This window comes from Musca domestica, unplaced genomic scaffold (genome assembly GCF_030504385.1).
Source record: "Musca domestica strain aabys unplaced genomic scaffold, Musca_domestica.polishedcontigs.V.1.1 8, whole genome shotgun sequence".
NCBI lineage: Eukaryota > Metazoa > Arthropoda > Insecta > Diptera > Muscidae > Musca > Musca domestica.
This window is the reverse complement of record NW_026712409.1, coordinates 14,741,192-14,760,213: the sequence shown is the minus strand read 5'-3', so window position 1 is coordinate 14,760,213 and position 19,022 is coordinate 14,741,192. Positions and strand designations below refer to the sequence as shown.

At 36.1% G+C, this 19,022-nt stretch overlaps 4 protein-coding genes across 4 annotated transcripts in view; 2 read left to right on the top strand and 2 right to left on the bottom strand.

Annotated features, from left to right (window-relative positions):
• Positions 1 to 19,022, top strand: part of LOC101892653 (troponin C) — a 519,923-nt gene that overhangs the window by 391,753 nt on the left and 109,148 nt on the right. The gene's annotated exons all lie outside the window — the stretch shown is intronic.
• On the bottom strand, positions 1,058 to 8,519 carry LOC101893570 (caspase-1). Its single transcript, XM_005177588.4, has 4 exons — positions 7,497 to 8,519; positions 4,566 to 4,813; positions 1,992 to 2,300; positions 1,058 to 1,913 (listed from the first exon to the last, which is right to left on the bottom strand). The coding sequence occupies exons 1-4, from the start codon at positions 7,727 to 7,729 to the stop codon at positions 1,663 to 1,665; spliced, it is 1,041 nt and encodes a 346-aa protein (XP_005177645.1). The 5' UTR covers positions 7,730 to 8,519; the 3' UTR covers positions 1,058 to 1,662.
• On the bottom strand, positions 10,895 to 14,069 carry LOC101895180 (zinc finger and BTB domain-containing protein 17). The gene is made up of 4 exons (XM_005177598.4): positions 13,755 to 14,069; positions 12,567 to 13,487; positions 11,670 to 12,507; positions 10,895 to 11,614 (listed from the first exon to the last, which is right to left on the bottom strand). The coding sequence occupies exons 1-4, from the start codon at positions 13,926 to 13,928 to the stop codon at positions 11,091 to 11,093; spliced, it is 2,457 nt and encodes an 818-aa protein (XP_005177655.1). The 5' UTR covers positions 13,929 to 14,069; the 3' UTR covers positions 10,895 to 11,090.
• On the top strand, positions 15,254 to 18,540 carry LOC101893405 (E3 ubiquitin-protein ligase ZNF598). Its single transcript, XM_005177587.4, has 6 exons — positions 15,254 to 15,645; positions 15,746 to 15,891; positions 15,984 to 16,553; positions 16,618 to 17,890; positions 17,955 to 18,152; positions 18,214 to 18,540. Exons 1-6 carry the CDS (start codon positions 15,391 to 15,393, stop codon positions 18,409 to 18,411), a joined length of 2,640 nt encoding a protein of 879 aa, XP_005177644.1. The 5' UTR covers positions 15,254 to 15,390; the 3' UTR covers positions 18,412 to 18,540.

Sequence of the window (19,022 nt, the reverse complement as noted above, 5' to 3'; positions counted from 1 at the left end):
TTTTCGAAACATTTCTGCTGATGTTACATTTTTCTTCCGTCCACTTCCTTGACGACGGGATACGCTACCAGTATCACGGTAACGTGTGATGGTACGAGACACAAAAGATTTATTCACATTTAAACGCTGGAGTGCTCTAGCGATAGCCATTTGTGGTTTTCCAGCCAAATATAAAGAATCACACTACCACACTCGAATTAAATCACAATATAATGAGCTGTCACTGGAATAATTTTACAGCTGTCGGACTAGTGGCTTAGAAATGACAGCAGTCTGAAGTTGGTTGCAGTTTTTTCATCTCACCCTGTATATTGGTGATGAACATAAAATTCTAAGTCGATGTAAGGTAGTCCTCTGCCTGTTAGCAATTAAAATCAAGATAGAGATCACAATATTTGGTTGTGGTCCCCTAAGATGTTGTAAAGGAATCTCCTGGTTTTCGGTATTTCGAGTGTTTTGATCCTAATTTTTAACCATATCATCTGTATTTCGAGTTCTCAGTGGGTAGGTTATTTTCTTCAATTAAATAGTCGGTAATGGTCTAGGTAAAGCCGCCATAGATGGAAGGTGCGTGGACATTTTTGTCATTTCATAAGATTCTTCTCATCACGATGCCGTTCCATGTGGGTGCGTTAGGCTCACTTTATCTTAAACATGCGACCACAAGTCTTGCATGCAATCGGTTTCCGTTCATTGGGCTCCCGATATTTGGTATTTTGATTATTATGATTATATTTTTGGCTTATGCTACCAAGCGTATAAATCATTTTGATAAGGCCTCATGGTTTCAGGACATTTGGGGCCGATCTAGTTCTGTCCGTCTGGCTGGGCGCACGACAACCCTCGAAGGGAGTATCAAATTTTCTCCAAAATTGGTACATCGTAAAAGTTCTATATTCCCATTTTAAATTATAAAAATTTTCTATCGAAATTTTCAATTAAATCAAGGAAAAATTGACGTAATAAAATTCATTTCGAACACATTGTTTTCGATATTGCATGAAAGTATTTGTACCCAGACGACCCATGACCAATGACCCAAAAGAAAAGACAAAACTTGTTGTACATCATATTCATATTATTTAAGAAACACTTTTTCTTATAAAAATATCTTAAAATTAACAAATGGCAACCATTTTCTTGTGGAAGGCAATATTAAAGAAATATTTAAAATTAAAAAAGATTGCAAGTTAATTGGAAATTCATTGACAGAGAGACCATAAGAACTTATCTAAAGGCAATTTTTTTCATAAAACTGATATAACAGTTTACAGCTTGTCACAAAATAGCCAGGCCAGCAAAGAGTTACATGAAACATAGATATGGAACACAAACAATTTGTATTATTGCTTAAAAATGCATGATTTGTATGTTTGTATATAATGTGATTAAGTATATATAAACTTACTTTACTATATAAGTATTTATAATATTATATATTTTCTTTAGCAAAATTTTGTTCTATTACACAAAAAAAATCTTATAACAAATTTCGTTGTTAAATATTCAATCTGAAAATAGAAGTATTTCAGTTTCTTTTCGGAAATTAGTTGTAAATTTGTACGCAATGATGTGACACTTGATAAAATTACACTTTCTTTTCTGAGAGAGAGAGTGAGAGAGAGACAGAAAAATGCAGCAATGCATTTAGTTGAGAATTATTTAGTTTGTTTTGTTTGGTTTTTCGTTGAAACGTAAAATACGGGTTAGCATCGATGTGAGGCAAGGTATTTGTTTTTGTTGGTCCATAATGGGGCGCGATGGTACACAGGATTCAAATCCCACAGCCACACGTTGGCTAACAAATGTCAAGAGCGTAAGCATGTCATACTTTTTGCCATTTCTATTCAATTCCTCTACCAATGATTGAATGTACCATGAGCCATCTGTGGTATTGCGCCAAGAATAAAAACCTATATTTGAAGAAAAAATGAAAAAAAAAACTCTTTAAACATTAGTGTTCCATTGGCATTGTATTCATTTAAGCAAACCTGGTATTGTGGAATAGGAAATGAGAAAATCAGCATGTACCGGTATGCGGTAAGTCATTTCGGAAAATGTCTCACCGTCTGTTTCAGTCTTTTGTAGTTTTATTCCTGGATCTAGACGATCACCTCGGCAAGCTTGTATAAAGAATAGTTTTGGTTTTCCAGCTAATGTTGGGCACTCGTGGGCAGTGAAATAGTGCCAGATATTTTCCAACTTATACATAACATCTTTGGCATACAAGTAGCCATGTTCACCATGGGTGAGTATTGCAACGGCTATGCAATCATTGTCGCTGTGATCTTGTGAAGCGGCTAAAGTTTCGATGAGTATGTAAAAGAAAAGGAACAATTTATAATATTTTTAAAATGATTTCGATTTTGGTTTATTATTTGTATTTCTTGATCTTAAATTTTTCGTTCTAGAAGGAAGAAGGAAAAAATATGAGGTACATAAGATGCTTTAAGAACCAAATGCGATCGAATACCCATCTAGTGCCACAAATATTCCTAAAATGTCGAATGGGAAAACTTGCCTAAAATATACCAATGTATCATACCCATTTGCTTTAAATTATAGACATTTTTTTTTTTAAATTAAAGCTTCTTATGACAAAGTCTAGTAAAAACCAGTAAAGAAAGCACAAAATAATAGCCTAGGCTAGATTAGGTTAAACGACGCGCGATTGCCGTATGGTAACCGCTCCACTCGGACTCCTGCTGGTCCATTGTGTTCAACCTAAATGTAGAAAGTGGAAGAAAGAAAAGACTGGTGGAAGAAGTGAAGATCTTACTGATAGAGATAGAGTTACAAGAGTAATCCACGGCTAGAAATGTTGCCGTGTCGTCTTTAGCCAATTAAGTCTCCTGGCTAATTGAAGAATTACTGCAGGGTCAGTGTTAGAGAACGAAGATAAATCATGTGACACTTGTTCCCCCACCAATCAGTGTCTCACGTAAATGAGTGCTGGACAGTGGCAGAGCAAATGTTCCATTGTCTCTTGACAGATTCTACAGTAGTCGGTATCATCGCTGTCCTATTTCGATGGCAGTGACCTGTGATTTAAATCAGGTTTCGACAAGGGCAGTAGCGACTTTGTTCTCTTCTCCGAGAGCATGGGCCAGCTACTTCTGGAGATGCTACATCCCCTTTCGTCCAGCCATTTTTGTTGAATTCTCTCAGAATAGTGTCTATGTATTACCTGTAAGAGGTGGCACAGGGGTGGTTTGACCGAGTTTTCAACTTCAATGGTATCGCTACAGTCGTTTCTAACCTTGTAAGATTCGCGGATATTATGATTGTCACCGAAGACACCAGCTCCCGTTGCGTATTCCATATTTGAACCCTCGGTATAAGTAGCTATGGAAGGGAGAATTGCTACGGGCCCAGGCGTCCCTGTCAGGTATGTGGATGTCAGGTGGGTCAAAGGTCAATCGTGGTGAAATATAAACACCCCACATCCCTTACACGCAGAATGTCCAAAGGATTGACTGCGCCATTGGTTTAGTTCTTTGAGCCGAAGAGAACTCCTAATTGCCTGTTCCTCTACGTGTATGCTTAGCGGGCTTAAGCACAAGATCTGTTATTAAAGATGGCATCGGACCATTTTTTCGGGTTCCTCTCCCACATATTGTTCAAGATTTTTGAATAACAAAACGTTTAAAGAAAGCGGAATAAGCATCCAACTCTCTTCGAATTTCACAAATCTAAATATATGTTGTGAAGATGATATATATCTGCAAATCTCTTCTGGTACATCACCCATAAAGGTTCACAATTTCCAATACTTATAACTGCCATAACTTGCGAAACAAGCCGGCGATTCTTTACAACTTTTTCTTAACCATAAATCTGGAATTTATGATTTCGCATAAAATTGGATATAGGTGTTCGATTTCCTTCAAATTATCTGTATTAGATGAAGTATGAAAATGGAATACTTCGGTCCGCTATATCTGTAACCACACACATATTTCCACATTTTCCTAAAAATTGCACATATCTCATATATAGTATAGGAAGTAGTCGATATATTCCAAATCTGGCACGTTAAAATATTTTTAAAAGTCTTAGGTCTGATACGAATTGATCAGTATTGTCCAACTGCTTAGGAACTTCCACCCATAAAGGGTCAACAGTTTAAATAATCATAAGTCAAGGATGGCTGATACAATTTTACTTGTTTCTATGTAACTATTTGAACCATTTGAAATGATCAGTATTATTATAATTCTACATAGTACAGGTAAATAAATAATTAATTAATTAATACGTTTTCGAAACGTCTTGCTTGCATTAACTTGTTTCAGCTATTAATTACTTTCTACCGGTTCTCCTGTGTACATGATTCGTTAAGGTGTATTTGTTTGTTTTCCCAACACAGTGTATTAATAAAGATAGTAAAGAGATTTCCCTAAATTCGACCACGACAAATCAAATAAATTATTATCAATAAACTTTTATTGCCAACCAAGACCTTTGCATTAGATGTACATCAAATAATTGTTTTCAATTGCGTTAAGCAATATGAATCATTATCCCCTACGTTACTTTCGCTTGCCATTATCAGCAGTACTCACCTTTTTCGATATGTTTATATAATTCGCGCAGTTTACAATCTTTATGAACCTTTACATCGAAATCTAAGTTTTTCAATGCATTCTTTAGCTTCTCACAGTCCACATTTGTACCTTTGCGCGGTTCCAACGATGGTATATCATAAAATTCATGATTAAAGATTAGTGCGTGACCACGCCGTTTATGATTCATATTATACTCCATGGCGTTACGTTCAGTGGGCATGCGGGCAACAGATGCTATTTCAAAGCTGTAAATAAAAATTTGGATCTTAGGATTATTTATTAAATAAGTTAATTAGAAAATTAGGATAAAAATAAAGACATGTGTTCTTCAAAGGACACTATTGTATAACAGTAAAGCGGGATTCAGTATATTCTTCATCTAAATTAATAACGTTTGCAAATGCTCAACCGATTTTTTAATCAGCTGTTCCCAACGAATTTTTGCATATCGAATAAAGTGTTTTTCGACTGGTTTCGTGGACCGCAAAATATATGGTTGTAAACATATATCGGTTGGGCCTCAATTTTGCGATTTAGGTGTTCACCTTTATATGTCTATGTCGAGATTTTATAGTCCTTTCCAAATCTCTTAGGTGCTCGAGCTGGGTTTTTAAGTTTTTCTTAAAAGCAAATATCCGTTTTTACTGCAAGACATATATCCTCAGCACAGGTTTAAATTGTTAAGGTGGTACACTAATCCTTGATTATAACCTTAGCCATATGGCTAGATGGGGTATATATCAACGTGCCTAGTCGAAATAATGGTTTTAGAGTGATGTCCGTGCGTCCGTCCGTCTTTCTGGCTAGCTGGGGTGCACGATAACTTTCGAAGGGAGTGTCCGATTTGGTGTGTCCGGAGATGGGCAATATCGGTCCACTCCTTCTGATATCTCCCCCAAAAAAAGTCAAAATTTTCACAGAAATCAAAGAAAGGATCATCCCATTTCGTGCAAACTTTGCAAATACCAATATTTGTATCAGTTCTAGGTCAGGTGCGAAAATGGAAAATATCGGTCCACTCCAACATGTAGCTATTACACAAAGGGTCGACATATGGAATAATTATAACTCTTGTAAAATGCGAAGTAAGCACCCGATTCTCCTCAATTTTCTCATATATCAATATTTTTATTAACCTAAGATCTGGTGTGAAGATGGAATATGTCGGTCCACTCCTTTTGGTACCTCCCACACAAACAGTCAAAATTTGAAATAACCAAAACGCTTATAAATGCGTAGTAAGCATCCGATTCCCTTCAAATTTTACACATCCCAAATTTAGGGACTGGTAAATTGGTTGCCTAGATTATGCGATTAAATGCCTTTAGACTATTTCGCGATGGGCTATTTTAAAACTCTTGTCTATACAGACGAGACGGCTTCAAATGACGCACTTGAAGACCACAATGAAGTATTTCTTCGAGAGATATCTGCCGATATGTTTGAAAGAGTATGCCAAAATTGGACTTAGCAGATAGACCAATTAACTCACAGTCGGGGTCAACATTTGCATGACATAATCTTTGAAGATTAAATTATATGAACCGGTCTATAAATTCAAATAAAGAATATCTTTACATGTTTGTGTATAATATGTTTATACCCTACACAAGCTGGTCAGGGTATTATGTCATTGCATTTGTTTGTAACAGGCGAAAGGAGACGAAGTTCTATCTAATTCTTATTGATTATATGCATAGAATCACATTCTGAGTCGATTTATGCATGAACGTCCGTCCGTCTATCCATGTATTTTTTAAGGTACATGTCGCGTTTATTGCCCGATCCAGATGAAATTTAGCACAAGTCATTTACCCTATTGAAATTGGGGATAATCGGTCAAAAGTTAGATATAGCTCCCATATATATCTTTGTCCGATTTGCCTTTTAATGTGCACCAAACGTAGAATAGATTTTTGCATATACGACAAGATTAAGCCTGGAAATAAGTCTGCCAAATTTGATCGAAATCGATTTAGATATAGCTACCATATATATTGTTCATCCGATTTGACATTTTTGTCCTCCGCACTCTGTAACAGCGATTTTTGGGGAAATATATTAAATACTACAAAGAAATGTCCTTTCCAAAATTTATCGAGATTGGTTCACATTTTGATATAGCTCCCATATATATCTTCATCGAATTTGTCTTTTATTGTGCACCAAACGTGTAACATTTGCCCAAATTTTGGTCAAATTGAGCCTAGAAACAAATATGTCAAATTTGGTGAAAATCGGTTCAGATATAGCTATATTTCCCATTTATATTGTTCATCCGATTGGTTATATATTTTTTATTTGCTATATGAATCTCTATTAAATATGCAAAATGGTGTAGGTTATCATAAAATCGGCCCGCCCGACTTTTAGACTTTCTTTACTGGTTTTCTTTTGGAAAAACTTTCCCTTAAAAAATCGCCCTTTATATAGCTCCCATAAGTTATTCTCTACGATTTGATGTTAATGATGCAGCATGCATTGCTTTGATTTTCCAATTATGGCGAGGCTGTAATGCGCATTGAGTAACATTTATTGATATGACTGGTATGATTTACTTCTCACAAATGGGAAACACTGCTAAATATGCCGAGTGATGTAGGGTACCATATATTCGGTCCCGCCTGGCTTTTGTCCAAGATCTAATTTTCGTTGTTTTGGTGCATAAACGGCACTTCTTTAATATGTCTATATAAAATGTGACCAAAAATCATTTGGTGAACACATTTATTCCGCATTATTGATAAAGATTATAACCCAAATGCAATATTGTTTTAATTAATAATCATATAGTAACATATAGTAAGGACACAAAATTGTTATCGTACTTCTGGATGGACTTTACTCATATTGAAATCACATCGCACTTGCTAACAAATTTAGGTTTTCAGTTCAGCTGTCACTTAAACACCCAAAAAAAGGACTTACCTGACGACTTTGCCGTTAGTTTGATGTGTTTGCAGCACACCGTTTGCAGTCTTATTTTCACTAGACGGCTCTTCACCGCCCATAATGCCCATACCCAATGCATCAGGTCGATCGCCGATCTCGTCTTCAAAGCGAATCGAATCTGTTGGATTTCGTGGGGTAGTAGTGTTCATTTTTAGCGTAGCTTTTGTTATATATTCAATAGTTGTGGTTGATATGCAGTCGTCCGTCATTTTGGTGCTTGCTCTGTTTGTGTTTATTTTTCGTATTCAATAAATTATGTGATTCAGTATTATATATTCTTTTGCTTTTAGTTTTTCCAGATAAGAACACCACCACACAATAACAACGAGCAGGCAATTTAAATAAAACTAAACTACTGCGTATTGGAGGAAGTATTGTGTAGAGTAGTTAGTTTAAATCTCTACTTTCTATTGCCTGCAAACTATTCTTTCTATTTCTCCAACTTCACCCACAAACTTGTAATGCCGACGCTTGCACAGCACACACAATTCAAACTCTGCAGAACGAAACAAGCAGACACGCCAATTTTTTTTTGGTTATAACCCCACACACAACCTATTGTCAAGGCCAAGAATTATCGGCCGGGACTGTTGTTGCACTTGACAATATAGATTAAACACTATTTATTTATTGCTATTTGTCACCGAAATCACACAGTTTTTTGTCATTTCTTCTAACAAATTTGTTTACTAATATGGGCAAACATCAAAACTGCTTTTATTGTTTTTTGCTATTGTCGTCGTCGTTGTTGTTGCTGGATAAATGCATTTTTTATGACGTTTGATTTTTTGGAGGTTATGCATTTTGTTAGAACAAACATCGTTCGAAGGAATTAAAGTGCATCATTAATCGCCAAACTATAGATGCAAAAACAAGCGGTAATAATACTGCACACTCAGAACTCGAAAATTTAATAAAACAAAACAGTCTACAATTAATGAGTTGTTGCTCCTATTGTTTTTGTGCATGCTCTCTCTCACAAATAAAAATTGTTTATACTCTTCAGATGTAGGGATGCATAAGTCGACTATCGAATAATTGATTAAAGAATTGATTTGTCGATATCATAAAGGAAAAATCGGTTTTCATAGTAAAAACTCTTAAGGTGGGAATACATAAAGCGCTTATTCGGCTGGCTTATTCGTAGACGAACAAAGACGAACTTCGAGCTTTTTAAATACTTGCACCTTTACTTTCTTCTGGAACAGAGCAATGTAAAAATTGCCCTGTTTCAGAACCAGCAAGAATCGAATGGTTTTGCAATTATTCTCGATATCATAAAAAAATCGATTATTGCAATAAAAAGTTTTATATTCTTGTAGTTCTGGAACAGAGCAAATGTTAAGGTGCAGACAGCAGGAGTTTCACTCTACAACTTCTTGTTCTTTTACGAATAAGCCAGCCAAAGTAGCCTTCTAATTTCTCAAGTACTTCAAAAGAACAAAGGTGTTTTAGGTTGACTTAGTTCGATTTCTGCCCATAGTTCTACTCGTACACCCTACGCTCCTCGATTATTTTCCGAATGACCGATGACTTTAGTCAGTATAAATCCGCAACTTTTACGACGGAATTAACGACAATTATAAATAACAACAACAACCTTATAATTGCTCTGTTTCAGAACCGCAAGAATGCACAAATTTTGACTACGATAACCGATATTCCTTTTTTGATATCGAAAAAATTGCAAACTAGTAGATTTTTGCACGTTTTGGAACAGAGCACCCATGGTAGAAGAATACAGGTAGTCGTATCGACACAGCTGATGGGACAATGAAAATGTTGAACGAAAAATTATTAAAATTTGTAAAAAATGTTGAAAAATTCATATTATAACAACCTCTGATTTGCGTCGTATAAAAACATTTAAAATTTTTAACATATAAAAAATAAAATATTTTAAAAATGTTGACATATCAATGTTCCCAAGCGTTGATGCATCTAACTATATTCTTCTACTATGAGAGCACCTGTTAATTCTAACGTGAACAATTTTTACATTAAAATATATATAACAGTTGTTTTTTTGGAGATACCATTTGTTGTATTTTGTTGTTTCCAAATGGTCTGGCTTAATCCCTTTTATTGTTTTTATTTTTATAAAAACAACGTTGGTTTATTAGTGGAGAACGGTGGTAATGTTTACCAGGGGGTAGGGCTGGGAATACCTAGGTTTCGGAAAGCGCCACCCATACTCATCATCATCAATATATTTCGAAAAATTAGGGTGGAAATACATAAAGCGCATATTTGGCTGGCTTAAGTCATCGGCTGACTTCTTCGTAGATGAACAAAGGAGTTGTAGGTTGACTTAGTTCGCTTTTGGCCCTAGGCTCCTTTGTTCATTTCCGAAAAAGCCAGCCAGATAAGCGATTTATGTGTTCCCACCTTTAGTTTTTTTAGTAAAGCGTATAAAAACAAAGGGATAAAAAGCAGGAAGAAGGAGAGATCCCTTTCTACTCACCGACATTTAAATTTCTTTATAAAAATTAGTAATTGTCAACATTTTAGAGTATCCACATTTTTATCAATGACCATTTTTTATTTAAATTTCTTCTTTTTCACATTGTTTTTTATTTGCTTTCAATGAAAACAACAGAGGCCAGGGTATTTATTAATAGACCTTGTCGGCTGTGATATGAAAAATTTCTCAACATTTTTTACAGACATGAACGATGATATACAACATATCTATGGGGGGTGTATTTACGACATTTATCAATTAATTTTATTGTTCAGATGAAGAGACTTCTTTCGAAAATCACAAAATAATATGCCAATATTATTAAACAAAAAAAATGTTTTTGTAAATAAATTTTCCGGGAAGTTTACATGATTTTTAAATTTATTCCTCAAGAAATACTATGGCTAAGATTTGTTTTCAAATAAATACATACCTGTAGACTTATGTACTTGCAATATTTTATAAATTAATTTATTTAATATTAATGTAAGACGCCGAGTGGTTAATAAGCACACGATAGATAAAAGAAAAATTCTGCCTCCCTACTCAAGTTTTTCATAAAAATTCACAACAAAAAGCACTCAAATCTATAGGGAAAAAAGAACAAAAGACTTGTACATATGTTTGTTTGTATCAAGGAAATATTGTACTAAAGATTTCGTTCTTTGCATATCTTTGTTGTATGTCAATCAATCGGTCAAACACCCCATTAAAATATTTTTCAAAATTATGAAATAAAGTAAAATTGGAACAATGTCCGGGAAATGCAAAAATGTAAATATATTCCGTCCTCTGTTGGGGTAGATCCTAATGATGGTTTTACCGTCAAATATGAAATTCTTTATGTGTTAAACATAAATACCAAACACGAAATGAGAGTCGAGATTTGTTAAAAATTAGAACGACATGGTTTTTACATTTCGCATAAATTTAGTTTTTATTTATCTCTTGCCATTAAAAATCGAAGTATACATATATATTATGTACTTCAGCTTTAAATTAATAGATAAACAATGAAAAAACAATGAAAATGATTCAATGATAGAAATACATCAATTATATAAAAACATGCAGTAATTAAAACTGATAAAATGAAAATAAATAAATTATTTTTCCTTATTTAAAATCATTTGGCCATCCTTCATTTTGATGCGACCTTCTTTGACCAATTGCTCTGCCTGGGCCTTTGTAACACGCATTCGCTGTATTCGTACATTTGTAACACCTGTTTGTGACGACGACGAAGATGATGTCGATGGTGAAACATTTAATGATGTATTTCCAGATCTAGGCGACCGGGTTGTGTTCGGCGATTGGTTTGCATTAATTTTATCTTCATTGCTTGTGGTTTTCTTTACGGTTATACCTTTGGGCATTCTCATAATTGAATCTGCAATCGATGGTTGATTTTTTTCTCTTGCCTGAGGCGCTGTTGGTAGCTTGCGTCGTAATTGTGTTTGTGTTGTATTTGGACTTGCTGCTTGAGTTATTAATTTATTACTATTAATTTGAACTTTTCTTTGTTTGAGTGGAATTAAGAGGCTATTGTCGTCATTGTCTTCGGTCGGCCTTTTTATCGGAGCAGCACTTTTAATAATAACTTGTTGGATTATTTCCGGATTTTCTTTTTCTGGAAAAGGAAATAATTAGCATGGATATGTAAAAGTTTAAACAATTCGTCATACCTTTTTTAATAGTTATCTGCTCGCCAATATTTCCACTTGCTTCTGTTGTATCATCAAATAGTATTTCATTAACCGAGTCTTGCAGAGTTTCTTCTATACCATCCGGTTGCGTTAAATTCCCCTCCTTCATTCTGCGATCTGCTTGAATACGATCATCTTCATGATATGCTTCCATTTCTTGGGCATGTTCCGAATCGATGTGCTCTTGTAATTTATCTGCCATTGTGAAGATTAAGTCACAAAATTCACAAGCGTAAGCTTCACCAACAGAATGCTGTTTTATGTGGCCTGTAAGTTCATCCACACTGATGAATACCTCCTTGCAGAGAGAACACGAGAGATTATTTGCATCAGCATGTGTGGACGAGTGCGAAATCAGCTCATCTCTTGTCTGGAAACTTTCCGAACATCGGCTGCACATAAACCACGCAGCATTGGATTTGTCCACATGCTCTTTATGTGAACGCATATGCCGGGTCAAATGATGTGATAGTAAATATGATTTATTACAATATTTGCAGGGATATGGTCTTTGGCCGGCGTGAGCAGTTAGATGCCGTGCCAATTTGCTGGGAGTTGAGAAACTTTGGTTACAGTATTGACATGGGTAGGGTTGCTGTCTAGAATGCACCACCTCATGTCGTTCCAGGCCTTGTTTAAAAGCAAATCCTTTGTTGCACAGCTTGCATTGGAAAGGACGATTTATCTTATGACGCTCGGCATGTTTTTCCATGTCCTCCTTTGAAATGAAAGGCCTCTCGCAGGTTACGCAAATATACTTGGGTACTTCTGTATGGGTTTTTTCGTGCCTTTGTAGCAGAGTCGAACGTGAGAAGGCCTAAAAAGAAATTTACATAAATTCATGTTTGATATGATGAGAAACGATAGAAACATTACTTTATCGCATGCTGAACACTTGAAAGGTTTTTCGCCATTGTGGGTGAAGACATGTCTTTGCAAGTCGTATTTGGAAAAGAAGCTTTTGTCGCATTCCTCGCAATCGAATTTTCTATCACGTGTGTGATTCTTCATGTGCAAATCCCTTAGTTGCACCAGAGGGAATGAACGATCACAATGTGGGCAAGGATAGACTTGGGTTTCAATGACTTCAGCATTTTTGGGATCCGATTCATCTTCATAGGGTTGATTGGCATCCAGAATTTCGGCTACAATTTCCATATTGCCTTCCGAATCCTGTTTTATTTTGGGCAGACTCAAACGAGGCTCCTTGTCACGGGCAGCCTCCTTGTTTAATATACGAACAGAAGATTTATTCAATAATTTCGGTTTGGATTTCAATCCGGCATCCAAGATGACAATTGGCATATCTGATTGAAAGTCTGGTGCAGTGGTTTCATCAACTATTTGGTCGGTTTCTTCGGCGGCCATCAATTGTTGTATATCGTCGAAGGATATTTCGTCAGTCTCTTCAAGTTTTGCCAATAAACTTATTGTTGTGTCGTCGTCATCGATCTTCTCTATCTTTGTACGGAGTGGTTGTGGTGGCTCAGGATCGGATGCTGGTGCTGCATTTAAAATTTTCCTTATTTGGGCTGGTGATTCCTGAGAGGGAGATTGCTTGCTGCCCTGCTGCATGCGAATTTGCGTGGTTTTGGTGCACTGCTTACTATTGAGGACATTTTGCGTTGGACGAATCAGCACCGGTAAAGGTAATGGCTTAGGCCATTGACCGGTTAAGGGATATTGTCGCAACAGATTATCAGCTTGTTTGCAAACTTGTTTGAATTGATAGCTAAATTCAAAAATTGCCGTACAATCGGAACAGACAAAGCATGGCATACCATCATTGCTGAATACCTAAAAATAAATAAAGGATTTTAGGGAATTTAGTAATGTGAGTTAAAATTAGTAAAATGTGTTTCTTTAGTTGGAAATGCCTCGCCAAAAACACCCTCTTGCAATCCTGTCAGGTTTATTAAAGTTTTACAATTGACACCAAAGTTTTGCACCACAAATTTGTGGCGGGAATGTGGATCTGCTAAACTATAGCCATGACGCACCAGTACACTATCAGCTGCCTGGGGAGAGATATTTGAATTTTGTAATACAGTTTAACAAACGTACCTCAATTGATGCGATGGCCATAATTTGTATTGGCAAAGGAGCTGAGGTTTTTATTCGTGTATCGCGCATATAAATATTACTCAGCTTCGACACCGATTCACATAAACAAAAACGACATATTTTCCTCTTTTTCAACTCTTGCTGCAATGTTTCCTGATCCAATTTATTAGCCATTGTATATGTTCCGTATAATAAAACAATTGTACGCTTGTAATATAATTATTTTTCTAGTTTTTATGTGCAAAAATGCTTAGGATTAACAAATTGTGCCCTGTGTTTGTGTCTTGAAAAAACCAAAAAACCAAGCCACAATATGAAATGTCATTTAGCGTCTACTGAGGGCGCTGCGAAATGCAAACGCAAAATCATTCACAATAGTAAACATTCAAAAGAGGTGTTTGACAATAAATTTGTTTTGGCGACATTTGCAATAAATTAAAAAGATAAAAAACAAATAATATTTTTCTTTATTATTATGAGCTTATTTGTCTTTTGTACTAAAAATGTTTTAGAATTGAAATATTTTTATAAAATTTAGTAGTAAGAAAAATTATTCAAAGGGGTCGCTCTTTATGTTGCAGTGTACACAGTTAATATCAACGGCGTCGATTTCGTTATATTGGCAAAGACAAAAACAAACTGCTATCATAGCTTTACACAGGCAACTTAATTATTTGACGTATTTAAAAGGAGTTCTACTAGCTTTGCAATTTTCTCCGATATAATAAAGGGAAAATCGGTTATCGTAGTAAAAACTTTTACATTCTGTTTTGCTGTTTTGGAACAGAACAAATGTGTTAATTTCTCAGTCAAGAGTAATTTATTGTCATAGGCTGTAGTAACGATTCCGAAATTTGAAACAGTTCTGGTGAATTATGTCACTAATATCATCAAAATAACCATTGTACGAGGGCATAGTAGTCATGCTATAATATGTTTGCAATTTTATGACATTTTTCATTTGAAAACATATATTTTTGGAATGTTTATTTATAAATCCTTTGTACATAAACAAATCGGAGTTGGAATCTTTCGAAACAATTGCAAAACAAGTGGATTCTTGCAGGTTTTGGAACAGAGCAGGTGTTTCTTTTTTCTTGTGAAATTAAATGATAGAAAGAGACTTATATTGCGTTCGCACATTAAAGATATTAAACTTTTTTAGCAATGGAATTGAATATTTAACTGTTTCTGAACAACTTGTTAAATTCAATTTGGCAGAAAAAGGGGATTACCTCAGGGCTGCATTGCAGTAGTAGTTGATGAATGACGTTGTTTTACCGCCTTACTGTAGCATGGAACATACGGGACAAACGTAACGATACACAACACCAGCGCTCTGTTCCAGAACCTGTATGAATGTAAAAATGCTTCTACGTCAAATGTTTTTGCCTTTCTTGCAGTTCTGGAACAGAGCCTAGTACAAGTATTTCGTCCGACAACATCGACAGAACAATACTTCAATCGATAACCATTTAAAAAACAAAATATCGATATCGATTTTTTGCCACCTATAACACGTTACACGTTTAGAAAACTAAAAAAACCAAGAAAAGTTGATAAAACACTGAAAAACCCCCAATTTAATAAATTTATTTCGGTTTATATTCAACAAAAAATTGAAATATCTATCACCATGAGCGCCGTCAACAACAAGAAGTCATCCAAGAAATCCTCCCAAAATGGAAAAACTGATGCTGTTGCTGCTTCCAATGGGTCCAATTCCGTCACCACTACTGCCGATGACAATGCCTGTGTGGTTTGTTTCAAGACGGTGGAAATATTTTCCATAGGAGAATGTGACCATCCCGTTTGTTATGAGTGTTCCACTCGAATGAGGGTTCTTTGTGAACAAAATGAATGCCCCATTTGCAGACAGGTCTTATCAAAGGTACCAATCATTATTGTCTCCATCTCATCTGAATTCCAATCAGATGACATTACATGGGTTTGCAAATAATTACAATTTTGTTTTTGCTTTTGTTTTCTAGGTTATATTCACTTATGATAAACTGCCTTACCGTGAATTGGAGGCCAAGAATCGTTCGGAATATTACAGCAAGAAATATAAGATATGTTTCTATACGAGTGAAATACAGCAGAAATTCTTTGAACTACTAGATCATCCATGTCCCAAGTAAGAGCTTCCTTGTATTTGAAATTGCATTTCTTTAGCTGACCATTTCGTTTTTCTTTTCTTTGTTTGTCCCCTTTTGTCGTTTTGCGTAGATGTGACTGCCCCCCTTATCGTACTTTTCAAGGCCTTCGCAATCATGTTCGCAAAGAACATGACCATTTCTATTGTGATTTGTGCGTGGAAAACCTGAAAATATTTACGTTTGAGCGGCGCTGTTATACCCAGGCAGAGTTAGGGATTCATCGGACCAAAGGTGATCCGGATAATCGTTCACATCGTGGCCATCCCTTGTGTGAATACTGCAACAAACGCTATCTGGATCGTGACGAACTATTTCGTCATTTGAGACGAGAACATTACTACTGCCACTTTTGTGATGCAGATGGTTGTAATGAATTCTATCGCGACTATTCCGCGCTCGCCGAACATTTTCGGCAGGATCACTTTTTGTGTGAAGAGGGGAAATGTGCAACGGAAGAATTTACAGGAGCATTTCGTACAGAAATCGATTTCAAAGCTCATGTTGCCAATGTACATGGCAAAGGCATGAATAAACAACAGGCGAAGCAGACACGAACTTTACAACTGGAGATAACTTTGGGACCAAGAGGTCGTTCCGGCCAGACGGAGCAGGGAGTGGCCAGTATGAGAAGTAGAGGAAGGTATGTTAAGGCCAATTTGTAAAATTTGTGAAAAAAAATTATATATTCTATGTGTCGTTTTCAGCAACAACCATGAACCTGAGCCTGAAGTTCCTGAGCCCTCCTACCCACAGCAGAGTCAAACACCAACGCGTCAAAATATCAATCCATGCAGTGAGCAGGAATTCCCATCTCTTGCCGGTGGTGCAACTGGACCAAGTTTATCTCTCACCCGACCACCGCCACCAACAATTATCAATCATAATAGAATATCGGGTCTGGCTCGAACCAAGGAGAATTTCCCAGCCTTAGGCGCTAACGCAACCGGTAGCAATAGCGGAGGTGATGGTGGTGGTTTTAGTGCCGCAAGATCTGCCCAACAACAACAGCCGATTTCAGCAATGTTGAAGAAGAAACCAACTCCTGCCACCGGAGCTGTTCCAAGAACACCTGCGCCCAAAAATGGACCATTGACCAGTAGTGGCATGGTAATACATGTCTCTAATCGTCCAACAAATCCACCCACTCAAACTAAGAAACCGAGTGCTATGGACTTTCCAGCGCTGCCCACATCAACGAAATCGAAAAAGGGCAAATCAGCGGTACTGACCGAAGACATGGGTACAACGGGTCTCCATCTGCCCGTATCCACGGTGGCAGCCAAACATCGTACTCTGGTTGATGATTACGTATCCGTTGCTAATCCTGCTAATTTCCAAAAAATTCAAATGGTGCAAAAGGAAGAATTGGAAGCAAAAGCGCGCAGAGAAGCAGAAGCGCGAAGTGCTCCAAAACTAACCAGCCAAGATTTTCCGTCATTGGGTGGTCCACCAGCATCCAAGTCATCGGCCCCCACAAACACCTGGGTTAAGGCCGTGGTCAATGAGAAACGTCAAAAAGAATTGGAAAACCGCAAAAACAAAGTGGCGCCCGCCCCTGTCCTACCCACAAAAACTAATAACTACGCAACGGCACCAAAACCAGCAGCAGCAGTATTAACTAACGGTAATGTACAAAGTAATGCGGCCAACATTGCTGCTAACAATAAAAAGGATAAAAAGGAGAAAACTAAAGAGAAGAAGCCCAAGGAACCGAATAACAACAACGAAAATAAAGCGACGAACAATAATTTGAATAGCAACAATAACAATCAAAAACAAAATTCCGCCTCCCCACCACCCAAATCACCGCAAGCAAAGAAGTCGCCCTCAGCCCCGGAACATCATTCAAATGTAACCGTTAATTCAGTGGCCAAATCGCCAAACAATTTAACATTTACCAGTTCACTGGGCGAGAGCTATAGCATTTTGCCAGCCCACACCTTTACACCACCCACAGATGCTATGCTGCGTAATCAGGTAGAGTGAATAGATGAATTTCTTTCTAAACAAAACCTAAATGTGATTACCCTTTTTTTTGCAGAGATTAATCTTATACTTCAGAGATATTTTGGAATCCATGGAAGCCTTAGAAGAATTTCGTAATATTTCGCAATTATATCGGGATGGTGTGGTCAAAGCTGATTCCTACTATGAACATTGCCAAGCTGCCTTAAAGGATAAATTTGATTATGTATTTCCGGAACTGGTGGTGCTTTTACCCGACATTAGCAAACAACAGGTATGTATGAGGTATAATGAAATGTAGTTGAGAAATCTTAATTAAATGGTTTCTATTGCAGTCCTTGTATTTAGTACATCAACAACGTTTGAACACCATGTCAGCTGCTAAACGTAAAAATCTGCCCACCATGGAAGTTTGTTCCACTTGTAAACAGGTACTATTGCCAGTCGACATGGCCGATCACAAGAAAATGCATGAAATCGTGCAAAATTTCCCCGAGCTAAGCGGAAATCGTAAATCCATTACAAAAGCTTAGACAAGAACAAGAAAATTTTCCTCTTTTGTACAGATATTGACATGACAGAAAAAGTGTTTATTCTCTGGCGAAAGAAATGCATAAATATGAAATTAAAGAGATCGCTTTAAGTCGCAAACGATTTTTTAATTAGCCGTTGTTTTCGATTATAAATAAATAGTTTTAGCTAAGAATCCGTTCTTTTCAGTAGTCCAGAACCAATGAATATTGATTTTTTCAGATTTTAAGTGTTTTATTTTTTATTTTAATTTGTCTTATTTTAAAATATGTTTTCGCAAAATATGTATAAAACTCTTTTCGCGATTTAAGTTTTATATTTAAATGAGCTTATTTCATTTTTTTGTTGTTCTAAATTCACCCTTATTTTGTTTCAAACAAATGTAGAATTTAAATTGTTTTACCAAAATTATGTGGCCTCAAATTCCCTTCTTTAGTGTATTATAGATATTATTTGTTTTATCTTTAGTTCAGGCTATTTCATTCGATATTTATTTGAAGTTTTAAACTAAAAAAAAAAAAAAAAACAATACAAGGAAGCAGAACATCAACAATACTAAATACATTACAATATAAATATTGCAATAAATGGTGATTTCATTTTGTTTAGAACA